Source organism: Eurosta solidaginis, chromosome 1, assembly GCF_040869045.1.
Source record: "Eurosta solidaginis isolate ZX-2024a chromosome 1, ASM4086904v1, whole genome shotgun sequence".
Lineage (NCBI taxonomy): Eukaryota > Metazoa > Arthropoda > Insecta > Diptera > Tephritidae > Eurosta > Eurosta solidaginis.
The window spans coordinates 201,715,729-201,741,416 of NC_090319.1; the positions used below are offsets into that span (position 1 = coordinate 201,715,729).

The following is a 25,688-nucleotide window of genomic DNA, read 5'->3' on the forward strand; positions in this document are numbered from 1 at the left end:
TCCGGGCATCGGCAGGGAAAGTGGTAGATCGACTCCTCTTCCTCCTCATCCTGACAGCTTCTGCAGAGGGAGCTTGTTGGTATTTGACACTGTCGGAGAATTGGTGCGATAGCACAATGACCTGTGATGACACCCGTAAGTACCCTCACCGCAGATTTGTTCAGTTTGAAAAGGAAGCTGGTGCCCTTTCTATCCAAGCATGGCCATAAGGACTTTGAGACTTCGCAGTCAAACCTATTGGTCCATAGCAAGTCGATTCTCCCTAGGAGATAACTTATATTTAAGTCGGAACGTTTCCTAGCCATCTCATCCGCGATTTCATTCCCTTCAATGCCGCTGTACCCAGGGACCCAGCAAAGGGACACATTGAGATGACTTATAGAAGCCAAAGAGGCTCTACAGGCTCTAAATTTAACAAACTTAATTTTCTTATTGATACCGCGCAGTTGTATCAGTTATTCCTTTTTCAAAATTCAAAATTTACAAAAGAGATTCAGATCTTTCATTAATTGCAGCTAACGGTTCTTCAATCGAAACTTTCGGTACAAAACTTCTTAAAATTGATTTAGGTTTAAGAAGAGATTTGAATTTCTCTTTATTATCGCAAATATTGATACACGTATTTTAGGAGCAAACTTTTTAGAGAAATTTGGAATTATTTTTAATATGAAAAATAAAGAAATTATGGATTCTACAACAAAAATTAGGGTTTCTGGATTTTCTGATATTTTCTTACTCGAAAATAAGTTTTCAAAATTACTTAATGAATTTCCGTCTATTACCTGTGAGCCAGATTACACTAAAGAAGTGAAACACCATACGGTTCACAGGATAGAAAGAAAAGCTGCTTTACCATTTTCGAAACCCAGACGTCTTGATCCAATCAAACTTAAAATTGCTAAAGCTGAATTTGAATTTCTAGTTATCGCGCCTTAAAATTTTTTTTAATCACTTCACTAACAAAACCTTTTCGGTCGGCTAATTAAATTTTTGAACTTAAGAGAAACTTGTTAAAGTAGAAGTTTTTTAATTATGGCTTTTCCTAACTCGCAAAATAAAAAATAGCAAAACTTAAGCGGGATATTCAAAAAGAGTCGCCTATTTTATTCGAAAATTGGAGGGATTTATTGAAACGTATTCAAAAATTTAAGGGCAGAATCGGTATACCACATAATGTTGAAAAGGTTGAAAAAATTACAAAAAGTGTAAATTCATTTTTAAAATGTTTTCAAATAAAGAACAATTACAAAAAGTATTTTCAATGTTTCAACAGCACTTTGTAGGGTCGATTATGTAAAGCTGCATGGCGCGCGATATAAATTGTGTTGCCCGAGTCCTGTAACCCAAAAGTCAAAAATTAATTTCCCCAAAAAATCAAAAAACACATTTTTAAAATTTCAGAATCTTGAGAACAGTAGAAGCTATAAAATATGTTTATTATAAATTTCGCCAAACCCTTGGGCGTTCCTCAAAAGCATCCTAAACATAACAAATTGACCAAGTATAACTCAAAACTCAAAAGTTCTTCCAGATATGAAACGCCCCAAAACTCAAATGAGTACTTTTATTTGTGCATGAACAAATGGTAAAAAATTGCTCACTAGGGTAGGTGAGGGCTTAGCCGAACTCCATAGCGCACGACAATGAGGCGGAGCACTTTATGACGTGCATATAAGCCGTTCGCCTCACGGCGGGATGTCGGTGACCAACAACTGCCAACCCCCTAATCCAAGGTGTTATGCGGACCGTGCCTGTTGGACGATTTGCAGCCAAGGGATAAATTCGACTGTATTCGAACAGAGCATTCTCGATACCGGGCCACCTCGGGGAGTATTGATGGCCTTACCACGGCAAGGGGCGCTGCTGTGGCGGACGGTTCTTTCCCCATATATAATACTGGACAGCTGAGCCCGCCTTGTCGGGCAGGTGGTACGACCAAGATGAACGACTCATTACCTAATTGTAATAAGGACGATGATAAGAGGAGGACTGAGTCACAAGCCAAGAACGACAAATACGCACTAGGCGATGCGTCGGACTGGGGGAGCGAGAGTAGTGCTGATTTAATGAGAAGAGTACGGAGCAGAGGAGTGGAGATCGAGCGCTTGGAACAAGCTCATGAGGCCGTAGAAAAAAGTAGAACTAACTCGAAGGCTGCGAGTCAGAGGGAAGTTCCAACAAACGAAGTAAGAGATAAGCCAAAGGGAGATAACGTTAAAACTCTGGCTTTCTCGGAGGTACTAAAGGGAGCTAAGACTTCGGTTTGCTTACGAGGTTCCAAAGGCAGATATAACTAAGACTCCGGCTTTTCCCGAGAAGATGAGTGATGTGGCAGTCCTTTCGGACAGATGACTACTGAAAGGTGGAGATCTGTAGAAAGAGAGCTTATTAGCTTAATGCTTAAGATGATGCGGGAACAACCAAGTAAGCCCCTTTCAACCTTTGATTCGAGGGCTGGTATAACGGTGTGAAGATGATATCGTGCGACAACATCGCGAGCTTGCGGTGGCTGGAGGAAGTGGTTCCAAACCTCCAAAGGGAAGGTACGAACGCGCGATAATGCGCAAATCGACACGGTACCAAAAGTTAAGGTGTGGATATCATACGTGATGAAGTCGGAGGATACACAGCGACATCTGTAAAATCAGAATCTGAACATACCGTCACAGGATTGGAAGGTACTTACAGTATCTCGGCCATCTTCCAAATAAATAAGCCGGCGGAGGATATACTGTACACTTAGCTTGGCAAAATTTCCTTTGGTACAGGCAAAATTGATATGCGACTCAGGAAAAGAAGTAGCAAGGATAAAAATCCTAACACGCTGGAAGTGGGAGAAGTCGAAAAGGACCTCAAAAGCCTAAGAAAAAAAGGATAGGTGGAGGTAGACGACGTCACCACGAACGTGTTAGAGAAGGACCAACAGCCAAGTGGTGCTGCGAGTCGCACTTGGCACATCAGTTACGAGAGGCTGATGGGTACCCCGACCACACCAAACCAGAAGGGCAAGGGGAGGACGACGACGTCACGACGAAGGTGCTAGAGGAGACAAACAGCCCAATGGTGGTGCGAGTCCTATAGATAAACCTCCAACACAGTTAAGTGATGTCGAGCGAACTCCTCTTAACCCTTGAGAAGGGTTCGTTTGACGTGGCGCTGATCCAGGAGCCGTGGCTCTCATCGGGAGGAAAGGTCTCTGAACTTATCGCGCAGGTATTTGGCGTTTACTACGTGCAAGCGTAAGAACGGGTGCGAGCTGTAGTAATGGTAGGGAAACAGCTGCATTCATATATGCTGCCTAATTACACTACTGAGGACCTCGTAGTGGGGGCTGTTGAGCAAAAGAATAAGTAGGCATTTATCCTGCTAGGTGACTCATACTGCGGAGGTTCCACCGATGGAGTACATGAGGATAGTACAGGGCGAAGGGCGCAAAGGGCGGTTGGTCATAGGCGCGGATGAAAATGCGCACCACAATGCGTGGGGAGGAGAAGATACGAACGAGAGAAGCGAATCTCTATTTTGTTACATCTTGCAAACCAATTCACAGATAGCAAACAGGGGAAATGTCGCTGCATATATTGAATATTGCATTGAGCTCCGAACGTGATATATCAAGGTATGATTGGATGGTTCTTGATAGACCATTCTTCTTCGACCATGCACATATCAGCTTCAGCATCTCCTAGGTAGGGTAGAGAAGGGGAGGACCTTTAGAAACCTTAAGTCAACGAACTGGACTAAATTCCAAAAGCAGGTAGAAACAAAACTGTGACAACCCAAAGAGGTGGCCAATGTGGAGGAACTGGAGGGGTGTAATGAATTCCTGACAAGGACCCTTATGACTGCGTATAACAAAGATTGCCCTCTAAAAAGATTCAGAGGAAAAGCAAAGCCGCCATGGTGGAGCAATGAGCCGAGTCTTCTAAGAAGACAAGTAAAAGAAGTGTTAAACTATCAAAAACCGTGGAAAGCGGAGCGTATCGGGACGAGTACAGGGATCTACTGAGAATATACAAACGTGAAATTTTCAGGGCGAAGAGAATCTCATGGACGGAGTCCTAGCAAGGGGAAACATAGTCCAGGGACTAGTAAAGAAAGATAACGGGGAATGGTCACGTAACAGTGAGGAATCCCTTGAGGTGCTTTTCGAAACACATTTCCCATCGGGAGATGGTTTAGAAGAGAAAGCAGACAGCACTCACACTTCGATCACGGAGGGGGTAGTGCCGGGCTCGTTGACCGCTACCAAGATCGAATGGGCAGTGAAGACGTTTTCTAATTTTAAATCGCCCGGGCCCAGATGGTATATTCCCGGCCATTCTACAAGTTTCAAGTAGAGCGGTAGTGGAATGGCTTATCATGTACCGCACTCTTGCAGAACTGCTCGTGTATCTTTCCTACCAAAGGCGGGGAAGATCGGTCACGTACATCCCAAAGACTATAACAGCATTTCTGCTCAAATCCTTTGAGAGGCTGATAGATGTGTACATAAAGTCCAAAATGGATGAGAAACTCCCCACGGCTCAACATGCGCACACCAAAGGCAACTCGGTAGACACCTCATTGTACAGGGTGGTAGTAAGCATAGAGAAAGCCATGGAATATAAGGAATATGCTCCTCTTAGACATTGCCGGGGCTTTCAGCAATGTTTCTAAATGGGCGATTATTGATGGCCTTATTTACATTAAAGTACATCCACCGTTAACCAGATGTATTGGCTGCATGTAAATGGCAGGAAGGTTACATTACAATGGGGTTTTTACGAGGCCATGAAATCAGTGGACAGGGGCGTGCCGAAGGGAGGGGTGCTATCACCTCTGCTGTGGGCGCTGGTCATGAACCAACTGCTCAGGCGATTCGATGAGGGGTCCGTAAAACTTACGGCCTACGCAGATGATGTTGCAATTGTCATAAGTGGAAAGTGCCTTCCAACGATTTGCTCTTCGACGGATCGGGCGCTTCGGGACATTCATACCTGGGCATCTAATATCGGGTTGAAAGCCAACACAGAGAGGGCCGATTTGATCTTGTTTACAAAGAGTTACAAAGTGCCAAATTTGACCAGGCCTAAGTTAGGAGGGGTGACCCTACCGGAGAAACCTTGCACAAAATATCGAGGAATCATCCTAGACACTAAGCTGGCATGGAAGCTCAACGTGGAGGAGAGGCTGAAGGAGGCCTCAACGGCAATTTTTGCATGTAAAAGAATGCTGGGGTGTACATGTAATAAGTATGGTAATTGGAGTTAAATAAAACAATCTTTAGCTCTAATTGAACTTGATAGCGCGTTTTATTTTCTAATGTTCTTTTTGTGTAGATACGATACAGGTTGAGGTCCAACTGGGGCAACTCGTTCTCAGCTGTCAAATACATTGATGGGTGCGTTCAGTTCTAAGTGACATCTAGTGGCAATAATCTTATTACACTAGTGGCTAACAATATTATTACACGCTTTCTTTTTTATGGTGAGTGTTTAATGTAGAACAGAGAATGAAGTATGCGAGTTTCTTAAATCAATTCCAACCACCTCTGAGGTGGACGACTAACACGACCACTAAGCGTCCTCTTAACTGATGGATCATACCTGTTCACCATTTCGGGTATCTCTGGATCCCTTACCGACTCTGCTTCTGACTCTGAACTACCAGCGGTTTGATATTCATCCGATGAGGCATTCCTATCGTTCAGCACTGGTAGAACTTGTTCATCCACATTACACTCAAGTGGTTCTTTGCCTTTATTAACTTTGTGCTGTACGTTTCGCCCCGCTGGCTCGAACTATTTCAATTGGTTTCAAATTATGTGACTTGCTTCCATGACATCTCACATTTTCCTCAAACATTGCTTCTCCCCCATTCACCTCGTTATTCCTTGTTTTAGCAATAAATCGTCTAAAATGATTCTCAAAATTATCCTTAATAATGTATGATCGACCATTTACATTACTGACAATGGTCCCATAATTCTTTTCCTTTCCATTTTTCTTAAAGATAACGAGATCACCCAAATTTAACTCGGGCAGTGCTTTTGCATTCCGGTCATAATAATACTTTTGCTTTTCTTTTTTGGTTTTTGATTTTTCTTCGACAGTTTCCTCACTTAAATTGCTTCGAGTCAACAACGAATCTGCAATTGGCATTCTCGTCTTGACCTGCCGCCCGAAAAACAACTGAACTGGTGGCCATCTTATGCTTGCTACAGGAGATGTATTATATTCTAATATCCTATATTGATAATTTTATGTATCCCGCTCTTCAACACAACGCTTCAAAATATTATTCCCGCGAATTAAATGGTACATTATCCGATTTAATTACTGTTGGATACCTAAACTTTTCAAAGTTACACTTTAAGTTCTCGATGATGTGCCGCGACATTTTGTTCTTTAAATGTTCCACAATTATATAACCCGAATATGCATCCATCACTGACAAAAAATCTTGTCCAGTATACTCAAACAAATCCATCGACACCATCCGAAACGGATACCTCAATTATTCCTCCTGAACCAGTTCTTCCTTTTGATGGTTACGTGTAAATTTTTCACAAATGGTACAAGATGTTACCATCTGCCTTATCTGACTGTTCATGCTAGGCCAATAATAATGCATTCTTGCACATGCAAGAGTCTTTTCAATTCCAAAGTGGGGTACATGTAACCATTTACCCAGTTTTCCTTGTAACTCTTTTGGAATTACCAGCCGATGATCTCGAAATAACAGTCCATTCTCAAAATTAAGTTCATTCTTGAATTTGTAAAACGCAGGACATAGATTGTTCAGTATATGATAATTTGGCCACCCATCTCTACATATCGACGAATTCGTAAACAGGTCTCATCACGCTCAGCGATTGAACGGTATAACTTGTAGTTTTGTTCCAACAAACACGCTGATTTAGTGACCGAATGAATAATTCCAGTTAATTCTGGCTCCTCTGTGCCCTCAGACAATTTAGCAGTCAGCCACAAGCATTTCTTTACCCGGCTTGTAAACAACAGTCATCTTTGGGTATTTCAAAAGTGACATGAGCATTCGTTGAAGCCGCATTGTCACATCATCTATATCCCGCTTGACCAATGTTTCCAACGGCTTATGATCGCTTTCAACCACAAATTCACGACTACGCAAGAAATAATGAAATCGTTGTCATGCGAAAACTATTGCCAACAGCTTCTTTTCGATCTGAGCCCATTTTTGTTCGCTTTTACTTAGTTTTCGAGACGCATATGCCACACATCCTAATCCATCCTTAGATGTATCAGTTTGCACAATGACTGGCAACTTTGGATCATAAATAGCCAACACCGGTTCCGACGTTACTCTTTCAAGCAGACTTTTAAATTCTCGATCATGATTTTCTGTCCATTCAAATTTTATATCGTTTCGCGTAAGATTCCGTAAATGTGCCGATTGTTTGGACAAATTTGGAATAAATTTAGCCAAATATTTAAGAATACCCAAAAACTCTCGACACGGCGGCCTTATCCGTCGGTTTTTTCGTGTTTAAAATCGCATCCCTATACTTTAAATTCACCTTGACTTTCCCTTCAAACAAAATGTGACTCATAAATGCTACCTCAAGATTACGATATTGAATTTTATCAGGATTAAATTTAATGTTATATCCACGCGCTCTTTGCATTACTTTATTCATGGTTCGATCATGTTCTTCTTCCATTTTGACACAAATACCGACATCATCAAAATAAATTATCACTCCTTCTATACCTCCCACCATTTTGACCATTTCGTGCTGAAACAATTCGGGTACAAAATTTAACCCAAATGGTACACGGTTAAATTTACAACGACCAAATGGAGTCATAAACGTGGCTAAATCGGAACTCGCTTCGTCCAATTTCATCTGCCAATAGCCACTTTTCAAATCTAACACCGCAAAAGCGCGTTTATTCGTCAACACAGACGTTAAATCATCTATCGTCGGAACAAAAAGTGTTAACTCTTGATACACTCGTTGAGTAGTTTCGGATCTAAACAAATACGAAATTCCTCCGAGTTTGGCTTTTCGACTATTTGCAAATTACTGACCCAGTCATTTGGGTAATTAACAGGTGATATGATTCCCTCCTGGACGATTTTCTCCAATTGTAACTTCAATCTTTCGAATAATGGGTTTGATATCCGGTTTTTATAGTGGAGGACTGGTTTCGAGTTTTCTTTCATGTTTATCGAAAACGTTCCCGGAAATCTACCCAACCCTTCAATATCTCGATTGTTTTTTAAGAATTCCTCTTTTGTTTTTGACAAACTAGCTACAGACCCTGCATCCATTTGTTTGACTAATCCAAATCGTTCGCTTGATTCGAGACCGAGTATCGGTTCCCATACATCATCAACAACAATAAATTGAGAAAACTATTCAGTTTCTAGCTTTTTATCTACGCTTTTTAATCTCACTGTTTCAAAAACATTTACTCTATTTCCATTTTAATCAAAATTTAATACTTTTCGTTTATTCTATAAATATGATCTACTTTAATAATCTTCTTCGCACTACCATCAATGATTTGTATATAATTACCTGAGTTACCCCAGTCTATTGAATGTTGATGTTGTTTTCCATTGCTGTTGTTGTTCTGTTTGCGGCCTCCACTTCTGTTTTCTGCTTGGGTTGTGTTGTTGTCTGTTTGCATGCTTTTTGCCTTGCAAAAACGTTGAAAATGGCTCTTACGTCCATATGATCGACAATTGATGTGTTTAGCTTTGCATGACTGTAAATGATTCGCCGTGAAATCCTTACCACAGTTGTAGCACTTACGTATTATTGCATCTATTGCCTCCTTTGGTTCATTGTCTAACACGCTGTTAACACTTTGTTGGATATGTGCGTTCAACATAACCTTATTTTCTTTCGCTGCTTCATACGTTTTACAAATTTCAATGACTTTATTTAATGGCTCATTCTTGCCGTTCAATAGCTTCAACTGTAACATTTTATCATTCACTCTAATAATGATTCGATCTTTCAACATTCGCTCTTCATATTTTAATTCGTTTCCGCAGTCGCATTTGATATTGAACTCACAAAACTGAATTTACCTGCGCAGTTCCGTTTCAAACTCCGCGAACGGTTGCTTTTCTTTCTGCAAGATATTGTTGAACTTGAACGATTCCATGGTTGTATTTTTCTTTGGTATGCAATATCCATTGAAAGCTTTCAACACATCATTTATGAGTGCTGGTCGACTACTGCGGTAGTATTTCGATCACCATGTGCAACAACAATACTCTCTCCGATAATTACATCTTCCGTTCCATCGTTTGGAAATAAAATGTTATAAGTTTCCCAATCAACCATAAAAATGTTGCAATTTTTGTAGATTCAGTTTCCGTTGCTTTACCAGTAGCCCGCATGTACATCAAAAATTCATTTTTCCATGGACGCCATTCATTTGGCCCATTTGTACAATCCAATTCCTTTGGTAACCGATCGTTAGACATGTTTAAACGTTAAATGCTTGCTTGTCGATGAAATATCACCCAATATTTGCTGTATATCTAGTTACGATGATGACTCTGTGATCATATCCACGTTTCAGATAACAAAAAAAAAATAAATGTAAGGCGCGATAACCTCCGAAGAGATCTAAGGCCGAGCTTCTCTTCCAATTTGCGTCGTGCTCCTCTTGATTTTTCCCTACAAATTGGCCGGACGGGACCTACATGTTTTATGCCGACTCCGAACGGCATCTGCAAGGCAGATGAGTTTTCACTGAGAGCTTTTCATGGCAGAAATACAATCGGAGCGCTTGCCAGACACTGCCGAGGGGCGACCCCGCTTAGAAAAAATTTCTTCTAATTGAAAAATCTTATTTCTAAAATTTTGATGTTGCTTTGCCCGGGAGTTGAACCCAGGGCATACGGTGTGATAGGCGGAGCACGCTACCATCACACCACGGTGGCCGCTCAGATAACGATGCTCCTAAAATCCATGGATTTTCCAACTACTGGTAGGTATTGCACGCTATTTTACAACGTGGCGTTGCCCTTATACGTTCCTCTCTTCAGTACTGTTTTACTAAATAAAATACGCTCTCCAAATGCGATCCACAACAGTTTTAGTGTTTTTTCCATCTGACACCATGTAATAAGTATGGTAATTGGAGTTAAATAAAACAATCTTTAGCTCTAATTGAACTTGATAGTGCGTTTTATTTTCTAATGTTCTTTTTGTGTAGATACGATACAGGTTGACGTCCAAATGGGGGACCTCGTTCTCAGCTGTCAAATACATTGATGGGTGCGTTCAGTGCTAAGTGACACTAGTGGATAAAAATATTATTACAGTACGTGGGGCTTATCGCCCTCTCTTTCTCATTGGATTTTTACCGCGATTGTAAGCCATATTCTATTCTATGGAGTTCTTTTTTGACGGAAAGAAACACAAAAAACAACCTACCTCAAAAAATAGAGGGGGTATGCAGACTATCAATTCTTAGCATTACGGGAGCCCTAAAAACAACCCCGACGGTTGCACTGTATGCCTTTCTGCACATTCCACCTGTAGACCTGGTAGCAAAGAACATAGCGTTAACAACTGCAAGCAGGCTCGGTGCCTCGGGGCAACTTGAGCGCCGATCATACGGCCATAGCAGTATAGCGTCATCAATCACAAGACGAACAGACTACCTGATTCCCTATCTGCGCTTCGAGGGAGATCTTAAAGCCACAATAGAGGAGGACGGTTGGCGCAAGGGTGCTCAAATGGCGGACGAGGAGAAACACAGATGGTTCCAAAGCAGTGGAAGGAGTAGGGTCTGCGGTATACTGTGCTGATCCGGAAATAAACAGATCCTACAGGCTGCCGGATTACTGTAGCGTTTTCCAAGCGGAAATATTAGCCGTAACCAAAGCAGTAGAAATACTGGGAGGGAATAGCTTAAGATGCAACCGTGTTAACTTTTATACTGGCAGTCTCGCATAGCACAGCATCTACATAAATGCGTGTTAGAGTGAAATCAGTCTCTGGAGAGAATCGGGACAGGGAGGAGCATACATCCATATTGGGTCCCAGGGCATATAGAGATGGGAATGAAAAAGCTGATGAACTAGCTAAAAAGGGCGCATCCCTTCAAGCTTGTTCCACAGACGTCCCAATTCGGCTGGGCGAGATTAAGCGAAGGCGAGAGGTGCACATGATCGACCAAGCCGAAAAGGCGTGGGTTCAAGCGTTGGGCTGTAAAGTGTCGAAGATTATGTGTAGGTCTTACAAACTTTGACTAACAAAGTTGCTTCTATCATTAAAGAGAGAGGACTATATACTTTTGACGGGTATTATGACTGGACACTGCCTTCTGGCGACACATGCCTTTAAATTAGGTTTGGTAAGCGATAGCAGATGTAGGAAGTGCGGGTTGGAGGAGGAAACGATCGAGCACGTTCTGTGCTCGTGCCCTGTACTTATCAGGCTAAGACTGCAGCTATTGGGAGTGATACAGCTGTCAGATCTAGTACCAGCAACTGGCATAATTCCTAGGAAATTTCTAGTATTTGTCAAGAGGACGGAGTTATTTTATAACATAGGTCCTAGTTTTTGATAGGGTTTTCAGTTTGTTCATTAAAAGAAACTTATGGTAACAACACGGACTCATTCAGTCTATGCGAGGTCCTCATTGACTGGCCAGTTCAACCTAACCATGGTCAAAAAAAGCCTAAATCCAACAATATTTTAATTTTTTTTATATATTGTTAGTATACTCACCTATTACAATGATCATAACTATTCCTGCTCTTTTTTTATTTTAGATTGCGGCAACTCTAATGAAGAAATCAGAATAGTTGGAGGTAGACCCACAGGAATAAATCAGTACCCATGGGTGGCACGCATAGTCTACGATGGAAAGTTTCATTGCGGAGGATCTTTACTTACCAAAGATTATGTTTTAACTGCAGCACATTGCGTTAAAAAGCTCAGAAAATCTAAAATAAGAATAATATTCGGTGATCACGACCAACATATTACTTCAGAATCAAATGCTATTCAAAGGGCAGTAACGGCTATCATTAAACATAGAAACTTCAATCCTGATAGCTATAACAACGATATAGCGTTATTAAAACTGCGGAAGCCACTAACATTTTCAAAAATTATAAGACCCATTTGCTTACCGCGCTATAACTATGACCCAGCAGGTACAATGAGAGAAATAATGAAGTTCAACCTTTTGTGTACTCAGGCCCAGGTTTTCAGTGCGAGGTTAAACTTTAGGTAAAATTGACTAGAGTTTATCTTTGCCCCTTTGGTTTGCATAGAATTTCAGTTTCTATCTCAACTGCTAAGTAAATTGTTAAGTCCACTATAACTGAAATTGAAACTCGCTCTGAAAAACTTGGCCATACTTAGTGTATCTGATTTAATTGTAACCAGTGCTTTTATCAAGTTAGATTTAGCCTTTTTTCGGAAATTTTTTAGCTTTTTTGGAAAATTTTATAAAAGCTAGATAAACATTTGGGTGAATATTCAATAGAAAGAACACTGAATGCGTTTGAGCTGGATATTAAAAATTTTAAGAGCGATCATTGGGCATCAGAATGAATGAGCATAAATCAGATGCGAAAAATATGAAAACGACTACAGCGGACTTCGATAATTTAAGATTTTGGATATAGAGAGGAGAGAAGACACGACTAACACTCGAACTTTAGAGAAGACGTAAATAATAGTTAGTTATTTTATTTATTATATTACAACAAAGAATTACAAAAGTAGAAATTGTAAGACTATACTTTAAAATAATAAATAATGGATCTTAGACAATAACATTAATTGTTGTGTGTCTACATAGCACATATAGTTAAAAACAATAGTTTAAGCAAATTCTGTTACAATAAGTTCCCTACATTTAACGCAACTACTTATATAAGAGCTTAGAGAGTGATAGTTACCACCACTAAGAATAGTTAAAACCTTTTGCAGGTCCAAAACTTTCTCACCAAAACATTAAAAACGGATATCTTTGTAAATAGGACATATCCCAATAAAATGAAAGGTGTTTTCAGCAGTACATAAGTTGCAAACCGAGCAGTTTACAGAAGTGACATTTTTAAAAGCTCTTGCATTGAGGTTTAGCAAGCCATCCCTAGCCGGAAAGATCACACTTATGGCGTAGGCCGAAAACTCATCGGAGACGTAAGTAGCGTCCATAGGAATCAAGAACGGGTAAAGATCGTGTGACCTAGATTGCAGTGCACTCTCGGTGTAGCTAGCAAACTCTTTTTGCAGCAATCTCTCTAGTACTACAGGAATTCGCAGTTTTAGCGCTGCAGGCGAGAAATCACGCTGAGGGTCCATATCAACAATTACATAAACATTTTCCCAGTTTTTCACCCAGTACGAGCCTTGACGCACTGTCTCCTCAGCTACAATGCGGTGCAGTCTATTTGGTGATAAACTAAAACAGCGCGCAATATAATACACGTGTGTGCTTAAAGTATGGTAGAACAGCGAACATAAACCTGATTCGAGGTGCAACATATAGTTTGGAGTGTTAGATGGGAGAAATATTAGCTTTTTATAAAGAACCGCAGGAATTTCTCTACGGACTCAAACTTATCAACCATAAAACGTGATAGACCTGGACGCCAGTTCGAAAATTTACATCTTTTGCGAGATGGGATGGATTTAGAGAGATTAACTGTCAACCCCCACCGTCAACCCCCACCGTGGCGGCCACCGTGGTGTGATGGTAGCGTGCTCCGCCTATCACACCGTATGCCCTGGGTTCAACTCCCGGGCAGAGCAACATCAAAATTTTAGAAATAAGATTTTTCAATTAGAAGAAAATTTTTCTAAGCGGGGTCGCCCCTCGGCAGTGTTTGGCAAGCACTCCGGGTGTATTTCTGCCATGAAAAGCTCCCAGTGAAAACTCATCTGCTTTGCAGATGCCGTTCGGAGTCGGCATAAAACATGTAGGTCCCGTCCGGCCAATTTGTAGGGAAAATCAAGAGGAGCACGACGCAAATTGGAAGAGAAGCTCGGCCTTAGATCTCTTCGGAGGTTATCGCGCCTTACATTTATTTATTTTTTATTTATAACTGTCAACCCCCACTGCTTACTGTAAAGGTAAAGCGCATCCATGGTTCAATTATGTACAGGTTGGCTCATCTCATCAGCTGATTTTATTTATGTCATTGCATGATCGAAGGGATTGTCAAAAGGAGATGGCAAACTCAAAATAAAACCAACACATTAGCAGCATTTTACTTACACATAAAAAAACTGCTAAGTTTTATGTTTCCATTCCATACCATTCGCACCAACACCAATACACAGATTTTGACAATTTGAACAGACATGTTTTGTTGCTTTACAGATGAGCCAACCTGTATATAGTTGAACCATGAGCGCATCTATCATTTTCTGTAAATCTGTCGCAGTCTGCCAGAAGCACAATATCGTCAGCGTACAAAAGAACTTTAACTACAGCGTCAGCAACTTTTACACCATAGGGGAGAAAGTCACTTAATTCATTAATATATAAATAGAACAGAGCTGGACTTAGCATACACCCTTGCCGTACACCCTGTTTAACAGAAAATGGTTCCGAACGCGCTCCATCCATCCAAACCTGACTAGTTGTATCTTCATAAATTAAACGAAGTACCTCAATAATATGACTAGATAGACCGACCTGGGCAAGCTTGTAGAAAAGCAAATTCCGTGGAACTGTGTCAAAAGCATATGAAAAATCGACAAAGAAAGCGAAGGTTTGAGGTATCCTTAGCATTTTTATCTGAAACCTCCAAAATTACGCAAAGCGGAATATGATCAGATTATTCTCTTTTGCTAACTGAAAGGCTCTTAACGGCTGGTAGAAGCTCAAACGAAGATATAACGTAGTCTATAACAGAACACCTTATAGCACTGCAAAATTTTAATTCGCCATTCATATCACCGGATGACCTACCGTTTAGTATAACTCCGCCCGCATCCTCGACAAAGTTTAGTAGCTTTTTGCCTTTAGCATCTAGAACTACATCCTTAGATTTTCTGCTTACAACAATTGATGTTCACCTACGCGCGCATTTAAATCACCCAAAACACAAAAAGAGACCGGTTGCTGTGAAGCGAAAAAGTTCTCTAAGAGTTTAGAATCATCAACCCATTTGTTGCACTTGAGATACTGAGGGACTAACCACTGTACGTTTACCAACAGTACAACACACTCAGAAAGACTAAGACATTTTAAATTGTAAACATCTTCCAAACTCCTCTTAAAACCAAAAAGACACCCTCCGCTAGCGCGACCAGCAACATGCGTCTTAACCGCATCTACCCAATGTAATACATAATCTTTAAAATGGTGACAAAACCTGTCCTCGTAAACAACATGAGTCTCAAATAAGAAAACGATATCGAATGGTTTTATATAATTAAAAAAGTTTTTAAATTTAAGCTTACTACGAAAGTTGGCGATATTGTATGATAACACTTTAATTTGTGGTACCGTCTTGGGTTGACTAACAGTATTACCACTCCTCATGTTTGCACCATCAGACCGGGCAACGGTTAGTTTTTGCTGTCATCTTACTTAAAATGCCATCATACGTTATATCTAGTTTCCTCAGGTTTTCTCCATAGTAACTCCGAAGTAAAGCCTCCGCCGGTTCACCGTCACACATTAGGAATTTGTTTGCGCTAAACGCCATCCACTTTTGGTTTATGCACATAGCATCATTTCTTACATATATGCTCTGAGAGCGGTCCAGCTTCCAAAGATCTTTTTTTAATTGCAGCAATACTTTCTTGCTCTGTTGTTTTGAAGCATTGAGATCCTTCTCTAAAAATATAGACGACCCCGACAGTTTTTTTGCCCTTTTGAGCACATAGGTAGCCATCTCTTCAGAAGCAAACTCGGCAATCACGCCCATTATTTGATTTTGAATGTACAGGCGACGCGCATCTGGGACTTGTACATGTTGCAGATTCAGCCTCTCAATACATAGCTTTTCTACCGCTTTTTTTTGGTGAGTCCTTTGGAATACCTCTTACTACAACGTTGTTCCTTTTTCTGTCATCAATAAGTCAGTTTAATTCCACCCTATTCAATTCCCGATTGTGCTTAATTTGCGTTAGCTAAGCTTTCAGTGCCTCATTTTCAACTTTGAGGTGTTCGATTTGAGCCCCCACTGTCTGCTTTAGCTCATCAATGCCGCTTTTCGTCGCTAGCCTTTCAAGCTTTCTGCTTACATTGCTTTCTATAATTTTAATAACAGACTTTATGTCATGCAACGACAAGTCAGGGGAACTGTCGCCCACCTTGCGCTTTGCAGCTTGCGACGTAGGTGTGCGTTGCATTTTTGTTTGCTTGTGATGTTATTTGGTAGCCCTGGCTATATGAGAGTCTATAACGCAGTCCAGGGGAACAGCTCATATTGTCTATTGCTTTATTTAGGTTTGTTTTGAACGCGCCTTACAATTCGTTGATTTTGTGTAATAACTATTTTTGCTTCTTTTATTGTTTTTTTTTTTTTTTTCACGCGCCAGAAATTTACGTTATTTGTAATTACATATATATACTAAATCAAGTTTAAACAAATTACAAAACTCCCAAAAAGAGCAAAAGCCGACACAAAACATGCACACTCCAAAAGTTGGCACACCAGGCGACACCACGGAAAACAAAACAACTTAAATCTCAAGCTCAGAACACCAAAACAAGGCGACTTTCAATGACACCAAAACCAACACGTCCGACTACTCTTAGCGATGAATGTAAATAATACAAACGGAGCATACACAACTGCCATCAAATGCAATGGACGCAGTCGAAATTTTTAATTATGCTAATTTCTTTATGTCGTTGAATGAATGGTTTTGTTAACAGATGTTAAATGTAAAAAAAAAGGACAAAATTGTATTTCCAATGTAATTGTATTATGTTAAATGTAAGTGAACTGTAGGAAAATATGTTATTGCTTGATGTTAATTATTAATAACCTTTTAATGTTTGTTTTTTCGTTTTATGTTTTATTAGAATAAATAAAACTCCCTTATGAAAATGGTAAAAAAAACATCAAAACGCGTAGGAGAAGAAGAAAAAAACATAGTTTTTGGCTTTTTATTTAGCGGCCGAAAAGCTTTTAGAAAAATTAATAAAAATTGTACTTTAGCCCAAATCACTAATAATAAAATAATCGGAGAGCTAAACCGAAGCACCTATAGAACATAAAACTAGTAAAATGAAGCACTTTTTCAAACATATGAAATTTAAGTATGACGCGACTACTAACTATATCATCAAGCAATACATACAAAAACTTATGAAACAACGACAAAAGATTAAAGTTTTTACTCCAATATAAAGATTTCGGAATTACGCCTGTACACTTGAAGGGTAAGACCAACAAAATTGTTAATGGGTTTAAATTAGACAAAACAAGGAAGGAAATGGAGAAAATACAAAAACAATTTATAAGGAAAATTTTACATCTGGAAATAAAGGAAGCAAACATCCAAATAAATATTACAAGTACGGATATTTGGCACATTAGGGAGGACCTCAAAAATAGATTAGAAGAGGAAGATTTTAGTTCGGTATTAGCGAACCAAAAACAGCTCGCAGATAAAATAGCCATCAGCACAGAGGAGCAGCTCAGTTCGAAATTACAAAACCATATCAAGAAAATTTTTGAAATGTTGGGCTTACGAACCATTGAGGACTGGCTGGTAAAAAAAAAACGACATAATACTACCCCGAGAGTCGTTGGTTATTGTCAATGGGAAAAAATTCGCACTGTCAGTTTCTAGGAAAACGTTTTCACCCATACACCTGATCGTTGATATTGCCTTGTTATTCAAGCGATGGAAGATGAGAGACAAGAGGACACACTGAGATGCACTGTGGCTACAAAAATAATAAAAACTGATCCTGCGCAAAAATTAGTACGGAAAAACAACAACCTCATAAATGAAATCTACAAACAGGAAAACATATCTTTAAAATTTAAGATGCAACTAACTTGCACTGCGGCTACAGCGCCAAGATTGTATGGACTTCCGAAGATCCATAAAGAACAAACTCCACTTAGACCAATATCATCTTCTGTAGGTGTACCATGCTACAAACTCTCAAAGCACATTGGACAAACATTAAAGAACATAATCTGTGGTACCCTCAATGTCAAAAATTCTCTCCAACTAAAACACAACCTCCAAGAAATTACCAAACCGGAAAATGAAATTCTAATATCGCTTGATGTGGTGTCCCTTTTTACAAACATTTCCATACTATTAGCTATTCACACAATAATGAGAAAATAGGAAACACTAAAAAAATACACTACTTTAACAAATAAACAATTTCAAACTTACCTCGAATTCTGCTTGAGGGACAACATTTTTTTATAAGATGGCTGTTCAATAACCAATCAATGTACCCTATAACTTCTACGCCCATCTTCGCAGCAGCAATTCAATATATTTTGATATGATCTTGCCTTTGTGCTAACATATGGACACACTAGTTTACATACTTTAGGCGCATCTATCAAATCTTTACATAGTCAGCATACCCACTCATGCAGTGCAATGAACACACAACCGAACATTAAGATGAATATGCTAATCGTTAAGTGAAGTTGACAAACATACAAAACACATTTCTTTGTTTGTTACGGTACAGCTGTCACGTCATACTAAAAGGGTATTTAAGACCTGTTTTGTTATTATTAAGTGGATTCGCAAATGTTGTTGTTCTTGTAGCAGTGCTTCGCCCCATCCAATAGGTGCGGCCGATCACAAATTGTCATCAATATCCTCTAATGGGAGTCCAAAGAAACTTGCTGTTTCAAAAGGGGTAGACCATAATGAGAGGGGTTTTAGAGACGTTGGTTCGATATTACAATTAAAGAGATGGTTGGTGTCATGTTGGGACACATTGCAAGCGGAGCATACATTTTGTATGTCGGGGTTGATTCTGGATAGGTAAGAGTTTAACCTGTTACAGTATCCAGATCGAAGTTGAGCTAGAGTGACTCGTGTTTCCCTCGGGAGTGTGCGTTCCTCTTCCACAAGTTTTGGGAACTGTTCTTTGAGTACTGGATTCACCGGGCTATTCCCGGCAAAAAGGTTCGACGTCTGTTTTTAGAGTTCACTGAGGACCTGCTTGTGTTTTTTGGCTTCATACGGCTGCGTTCTCAGGTGCCGTATTGCCTCATAGTGCTTACGAAGATGCCTCCTTAAGCCCCTAGGCGGTGTTGGCTAATCAATAAAATACCTGTTGGGATGCCCAGGTTTCTAGGTATTCAACAGGAACTGTTTGGTTAGCATCTCATTTCTCTCCCGTACCCGAGTATTCGCGCCTCATTATGTAGATGGCGCTCTGGAGACATAAGAAGACAGCCCGTTTCGATTCTGAGAGCAGTATTTTGGCAGGCCTGCAGCTTCTGCCAGTGAGTAGTTTTACGGCTTGGCGACCATATAAGGGATGCGTAGCATGCAATCTGCTGACCAATTGCTTTGTAAGTAGTAATGAGCTTTTCTTTAACTTTTCCACAAGTGCTGCCAGCAAGAGATTTTCGGTACAATTGCGGCTGCATGCTCACCAAAATGTAGATCCTGATTAAACGTCACTCCCAAGATTTTGGGGTGTAGGACAGTCGGTAGCGTAGTGCCATCGACGTCGATCTTCAAAATGGTCGACATTTGGGACGTCCAAGTTGTAAATAAGGTCGCGGATGATTTAGTCGGTGATAAAGCCAGGTTTCGCGAGGCAAAAGACTGGAGAGATCAGGGAGGTAGCCGTTTATTCTGTTGCAAAGCTCATTGATCTGTGGGCCCGGGTCTGTGGCCATTATTGTGCAGTAATCGGCGTAAGAAACGATAGTAACTCCTTCCGGTGGCGAAGGTAGTTTTGATATGTAGAAATTAAACAAAAGTGGCGATAGGATACCACCCTGTGACACCACTTGTTTAATTCTTCTTGGCTTCGATTTTTCGTTTCTGAATTGCACCGATGCATGCCGACCACCCAGATAATTTGCGGTCCACCTTTTATGACATGGGGAAGGGTAAGCCCTTCCAGGTCTTGCAGTAACGTGCCATGGTTGACCGTATCAAAATCTTTTGACAGGTCTAGCGCAACGAGTACTGTTTTATGGTGGGACTTCTGATTTAAACCTCAATTTATCTGTATGCTAACGGCATTTAGCGCGGTGGTGTTGCTATGGAGTTTTCTAAAGCCATGCTGATGACAGGTTAGCTGTAGGGGAGCAAAATGGCTTCAAGCGTCTTGGCTACTAGCGATAGGAGAGATATCGGGCGATATGACTCTCCTATGTTAACTGGTTTCCCAGGCTTTAGTAGCGGGACCACCTTGGCCATTTTCCATTTTTCGGGAATGACAAAGGTGGAAAGAGACAGGTTGAAGACATGCGCTAAATATTTGAAACCCCCTTCCCTAGGCTTTTAAGTATCGGCATGGCTATGCCGTCTGGGCCCACTGCTTTGGATGGTTTAGCATGACAGCCTCTTTGGTGATGGTAATCAGAGACGCGCTGAATTTATGCTTATGTGCGTGTCTGCTGGCCCTGAAAGGTGTCCATTTTGGACACCATGAAATTGCTCTGCCCACACACACTCACCCAACAATAAATGAACAAATTTATTTGAGTTTATATTTAAGTTGTTTTATTTAGTTTTTGTATTTAATTTGTATAGTATTTCTTTACAAAGAAAGGGGGGGGGGGGGGGCAGGCCCTTGAGGTATCCTTAGCATTTTTATCTGAAACCGCCAAAATTACGCAAAGCGGAATATGATCAGATTATTCTCTTTTGCTAACTGAAAGGCTCTTAACGGCTGGTAGAAGCTCAAACGAAGATATAACGTAGTCTATAACAGAACACCTTATAGCACTGCAAAATTTAAATTCGCCATTCATATCACCGGATGACCTACCGTTTAGTATAACTCCGCCCGCATCCTCGACAAAATTTAGTAGCTTTTTGCCTTTAGCATCTAGAACTACATCCTTAGATTTTCTGCTTACAACAATTGATGTTCACCTACGCGCGCGTTTAAATCACCCAAAACACAAAAAGAGACCGGTTGCTGTGAAGCGAAAAAGTTCTCTAAGAGTTTAGAATCATCAACCCATTTGTTGCACTTGAGATACTGAGGGACTAACCACTGTACGTTTACCAACAGTACAACACACTCAGAAAGACTAAGACATTTTAAATTGTAAACATCTTCCAAACTCCTCTTAAAACCAAAAAGACACCCTCCGCTAGCGCGACCAGCAACATGCGTCTTAACCGCATCTACCCAATGTAATACATAATCTTTAAAATGGTGACAAAACCTGTCCTCGTAAACAACATGAGTCTCAAATAAGAAAACGATATCGAATGGTTTTATATAATTAAAAAAGTTTTTAAATTTAAGCTTACTACGAAAGTTGGCGATATTGTATGATAACACTTTAATTTGTGGTACCGTCTTGGGTTGACTAACAGTATTACCACTCCTCATGTTTGCACCATCAGACCGGGCAACGGTTAGTTTTTGCTGTCATCTTACTTAAAATGCCATCATACGTTATATCTAGTTTCCTCAGGTTTTCTCCATAGTAACTCCGAAGTAAAGCCTCCGCCGGTTCACCGTCACACATTAGGAATTTGTTTGCGCTAAACGCCATCCACTTTTGGTTTATGCACATAGCATCATTTCTTACATATATGCTCTGAGAGCGGTCCAGCTTCCAAAGATCTTTTTTTAATTGCAGCAATACTTTCTTGCTCTGTTGTTTTGAAGCATTGAGATCCTTCTCTAAAAATATAGACGACCCCGACAGTTTTTTTGCCCTTTTGAGCACATAGGTAGCCATCTCTTCAGAAGCAAACTCGGCAATCACGCCCATTATTTGATTTTGAATGTACAGGCGACGCGCATCTGGGACTTGTACATGTTGCAGATTCAGCCTCTCAATACATAGCTTTTCTACCGCTTTTTTTTGGTGAGTCCTTTGGAATACCTCTTACTACAACGTTGTTCCTTTTTCTGTCATCAATAAGTCAGTTTAGTTCCACCCTATTCAATTCCCGATTGTGCTTAATTTGCGTTAGCTAAGCTTTCAGTGCCTCATTTTCAACTTTGAGGTGTTCGATTTGAGCCCCCACTGTCTGCTTTAGCTCGTCAATGCCGCTTTTCGTCGCTAGCCTTTCAAGCTTTCTGCTTACATTGCTTTCTATAATTTTAATAGCAGACTTTATGTCATGCAACGACAAGTCAGGGGAACTGTCGCCCACCTTGCGCTTTGCAGCTTGCGACGTAGGTGTGCGTTGCATTTTTGTTTGCTTGTGATGTTATTTGGTAGCCCTGGCTATATGAGAGTCTATAACGCAGTCCAGGGGAACAGCTCATATTGTCTATTGCTTTATTTAGGTTTGTTTTGAACGCGCCTTACAATTCGTTGATTTTGTGTAATAACTATTTTTGCTTCTTTTATTGTTTTTTTTTTTTTTCACGCGCCAGAAATTTACGTTATTTGTAATTACATATATATACTAAATCAAGTTTAAACAAATTACAAAACTCCCAAAAGGAGCAAAAGCCGACACAAAACATGCACACTCCAAAAGTTGGCACACCAGGCGACACCACGGAAAACAAAACAACTTAAATCTCAAGCTCAGAACACCAAAACAAGGCGACTTTCAATGACACCAAAACCAACACGTCCGACTACTCTTAGCGATGAATGTAAATAATACAAACGGAGCATACACAACTGCCATCAAATGCAATGGACGCAGTCGAAATTTTTAATTCTGCTAATTTCTTTATGTCGTTGAATGAATGGTTTTGTTAACAGATGTTAAATGTAAAAAAAAAGGACAAAATTGTAGTTCCAATGTAATTGTATTATGTTAAATGTAAGTGAACTGTAGGAAAATATGTTATTGCTTGATGTTAATTATTAATAACCTTTTAATGTTTGTTTTTTCGTTTTATGTTTTATTAGAATAAATAAGACTCCCTGATGAAAATGGTAAAAAAAAACATCGAAACGCGTAGGAGAAGAAGAAAAAAACATAGTTTTTGGCTTTTTATTTAGCGGCCGAAAAGCTTTTAGAAAAATTAATAAAAATTGTACTTTAGCCCAAATCACTAATAATAAAATAATCGGAGAGCTAAACCGAAGCACCTATAGAACATAAAACTAGTAAAATGAAGCACTTTTTCAAACATATGAAATTTAAGTATGACGCGACTACTAACTATATCATCAAGCAATACATACAAAAACTTATGAAACAACGACAAAAGATTAAAGTTTTTACTCCAATATAAAGATTTCGGAATTACGCCTGTACACTTGAAGGGTAAGACCAACAAAATTGTTAATGGGTTTAAATTAGACAAAACAAGGAAGGATATGGAGAAAATACAAAAACAATTTATAAGGAAAATTTTACATCTGGAAATAAAGGAAGCAAACATCCAAATAAATATTACAAGTACGGATATTTGGCACATTAGGGAGGACCTCAAAAATAGATTAGAAGAGGAAGATTTTAGTTCGGTATTAGCGAACCAAAAACAGCTCGCAGATAAAATAGCCATCAGCACAGAGGAGCAGCTCAGTTCGAAATTACAAAACCATATCAAGAAAATTTTTGAAATGTTGGGCTTACGAACCATTGAGGACTGGCTGGTAAAAAAAAAACGACATAATACTACCCCGAGAGTCGTTGGTTATTGTCAATGGGAAAAAATTCGCACAGTCAGTTTCTAGGAAAACGTTTTCACCCATACACCTGATCGTTGATATTGCCTTGTTATTCAAGCGATGGAAGATGAGAGACAAGAGGACACACTGAGATGCACTGTGGCTACAAAAATAATAAAAACTGATCCTGCGCAAAAATTAGTACGGAAAAACAACAACCTCATAAATGAAATCTACAAACAGGAAAACATATCTTTAAAATTTAAGATGCAACTAACTTGCACTGCGGCTACAGCGCCAAGATTGTATGGACTTCCGAAGATCCATAAAGAACAAACTCCACTTAGACCAATATCATCTTCTGTAGGTGTACCATGCTACAAACTTTCAAAGCACATTGGACAAACATTAAAGAACATAATCTGTGGTACCCTCAATGTCAAAAATTCTCTCCAACTAAAACACAACCTCCAAGAAATTACCAAACCGGAAAATGAAATTCTAATATCGCTTGATGTGCTGTCCCTTTTTACAAACATTTCCATACTATTAGCTATTCACACAATAATGAGAAAATAGGAAACACTAAAAAAATACACTACTTTAACAAATAAACAATTTCAAACTTACCTCGAATTCTGCTTGAGGGACAACATTTTTTTATAAGATGGCTGTAACCAATCAATGTACCCTATAACTTCTACGCCCATCTTCGCAGCAGCAATTCAATATATTTTGATATGATCTTGCCTTTGTGCTAACATATGGACACACTAGTTTACATACTTTAGGCGCATCTATCAAATCTTTACATAGTCAGCATACCCACTCATGCAGTGCAATGAACACACAACCGAACATTAAGATGAATATGCTAATCGTTAAGTGAAGTTGACAAACATACAAAACACATTTCTTTGTTTGTTACGGTACAGCTGTCACGTCATACTAAAAGGGTATTTAAGACCTGTTTTGTTATTATTAAGTGGATTCGCAAATGTTGTTGTTCTTGTAGCAGTGCTTCGCCCCATCCAATAGGTGCGGCCGATCACAAATTGTCATCAATATCCTCTAATGGGAGTCCAAAGAAACTTGCTGTTTCAAAAGGGGTAGACCATAATGAGAGGGGTTTTAGAGACGTTGGTTCGATATTACAATTAAAGAGATGGTTGGTGTCATGTTGGGACACATTGCAAGCGGAGCATACATTTTGTATGTCGGGGTTGATTCTGGATAGGTAAGAGTTTAACCTGTTACAGTATCCAGATCGAAGTTGAGCTAGAGTGACTCGTGTTTCCCTCGGGAGTGTGCGTTCCTCTTCCGCAAGTTTTGGGAACTGTTCTTTGAGTACTGGATTCACCGGGCTATTCCCGGCAAAAAGGTTCGACGTCTGTTTTTAGAGTTCACTGAGGACCTGCTTGTGTTTTTTGGCTTCATACGGCTGCGTTCTCAGGTGCCGTATTGCCTCATAGTGCTTACGAAGATGCCTCCTTAAGCCCCTAGGCGGTGTTGGCTAATCAATAAAATACCTGTGGGGATGCCCAGGTTTCTAGGTATTCAACAGGAACTGTTTGGTTAGCATCTCATTTCTCTCCCGTACCCGAGTATTCGCGCCTCATTATGTAGATGGTGCTCTGGAGACATAAGAAGACAGCCCGTTTCGATTCTGAGAGCAGTATTTTGGCAGGCCTGCAGCTTCTGCCAGTGAGTAGTTTTACGGCTTGGCGACCATATAAGGGATGCGTAGCATGCAATCTGCTGACCAATTGCTTTGTAAGTAGTAATGAGCTTTTCTTTAACTTTTCCACAAGTGCTGCCAGCAAGAGATTTTCGGTACAATTGCGGCTGCATGCTCACCAAAATGTAGATCCTGATTAAACGTCACACCCAAGATTTTGGGGTGTAGGACAGTCGGTAGCGTAGTGCCATCGACGTCGATCTTCAAAATGGTCGACATTTGGGACGTCCAAGTTGTAAATAAGGTCGCG

The 25,688-nt window shown here is 40.0% G+C and overlaps 1 protein-coding gene across 4 annotated transcripts in view; it reads left to right on the plus strand.

Moving 5' to 3' along the window:
• Nucleotides 1–25,688, plus strand: part of LOC137236981 (trypsin-1) — a 709,096-nt gene that overhangs the window by 355,905 nt on the left and 327,503 nt on the right. For all 4 annotated transcript variants that reach the window (XM_067760092.1, XM_067760091.1, XM_067760089.1 and 1 more), the window contains one exon: nucleotides 11,773–12,159. In XM_067760092.1, the coding sequence (XP_067616193.1) occupies nucleotides 11,773–12,159 (387 nt within the window). The remainder of the gene's footprint in view (nucleotides 1–11,772; nucleotides 12,160–25,688) is intronic.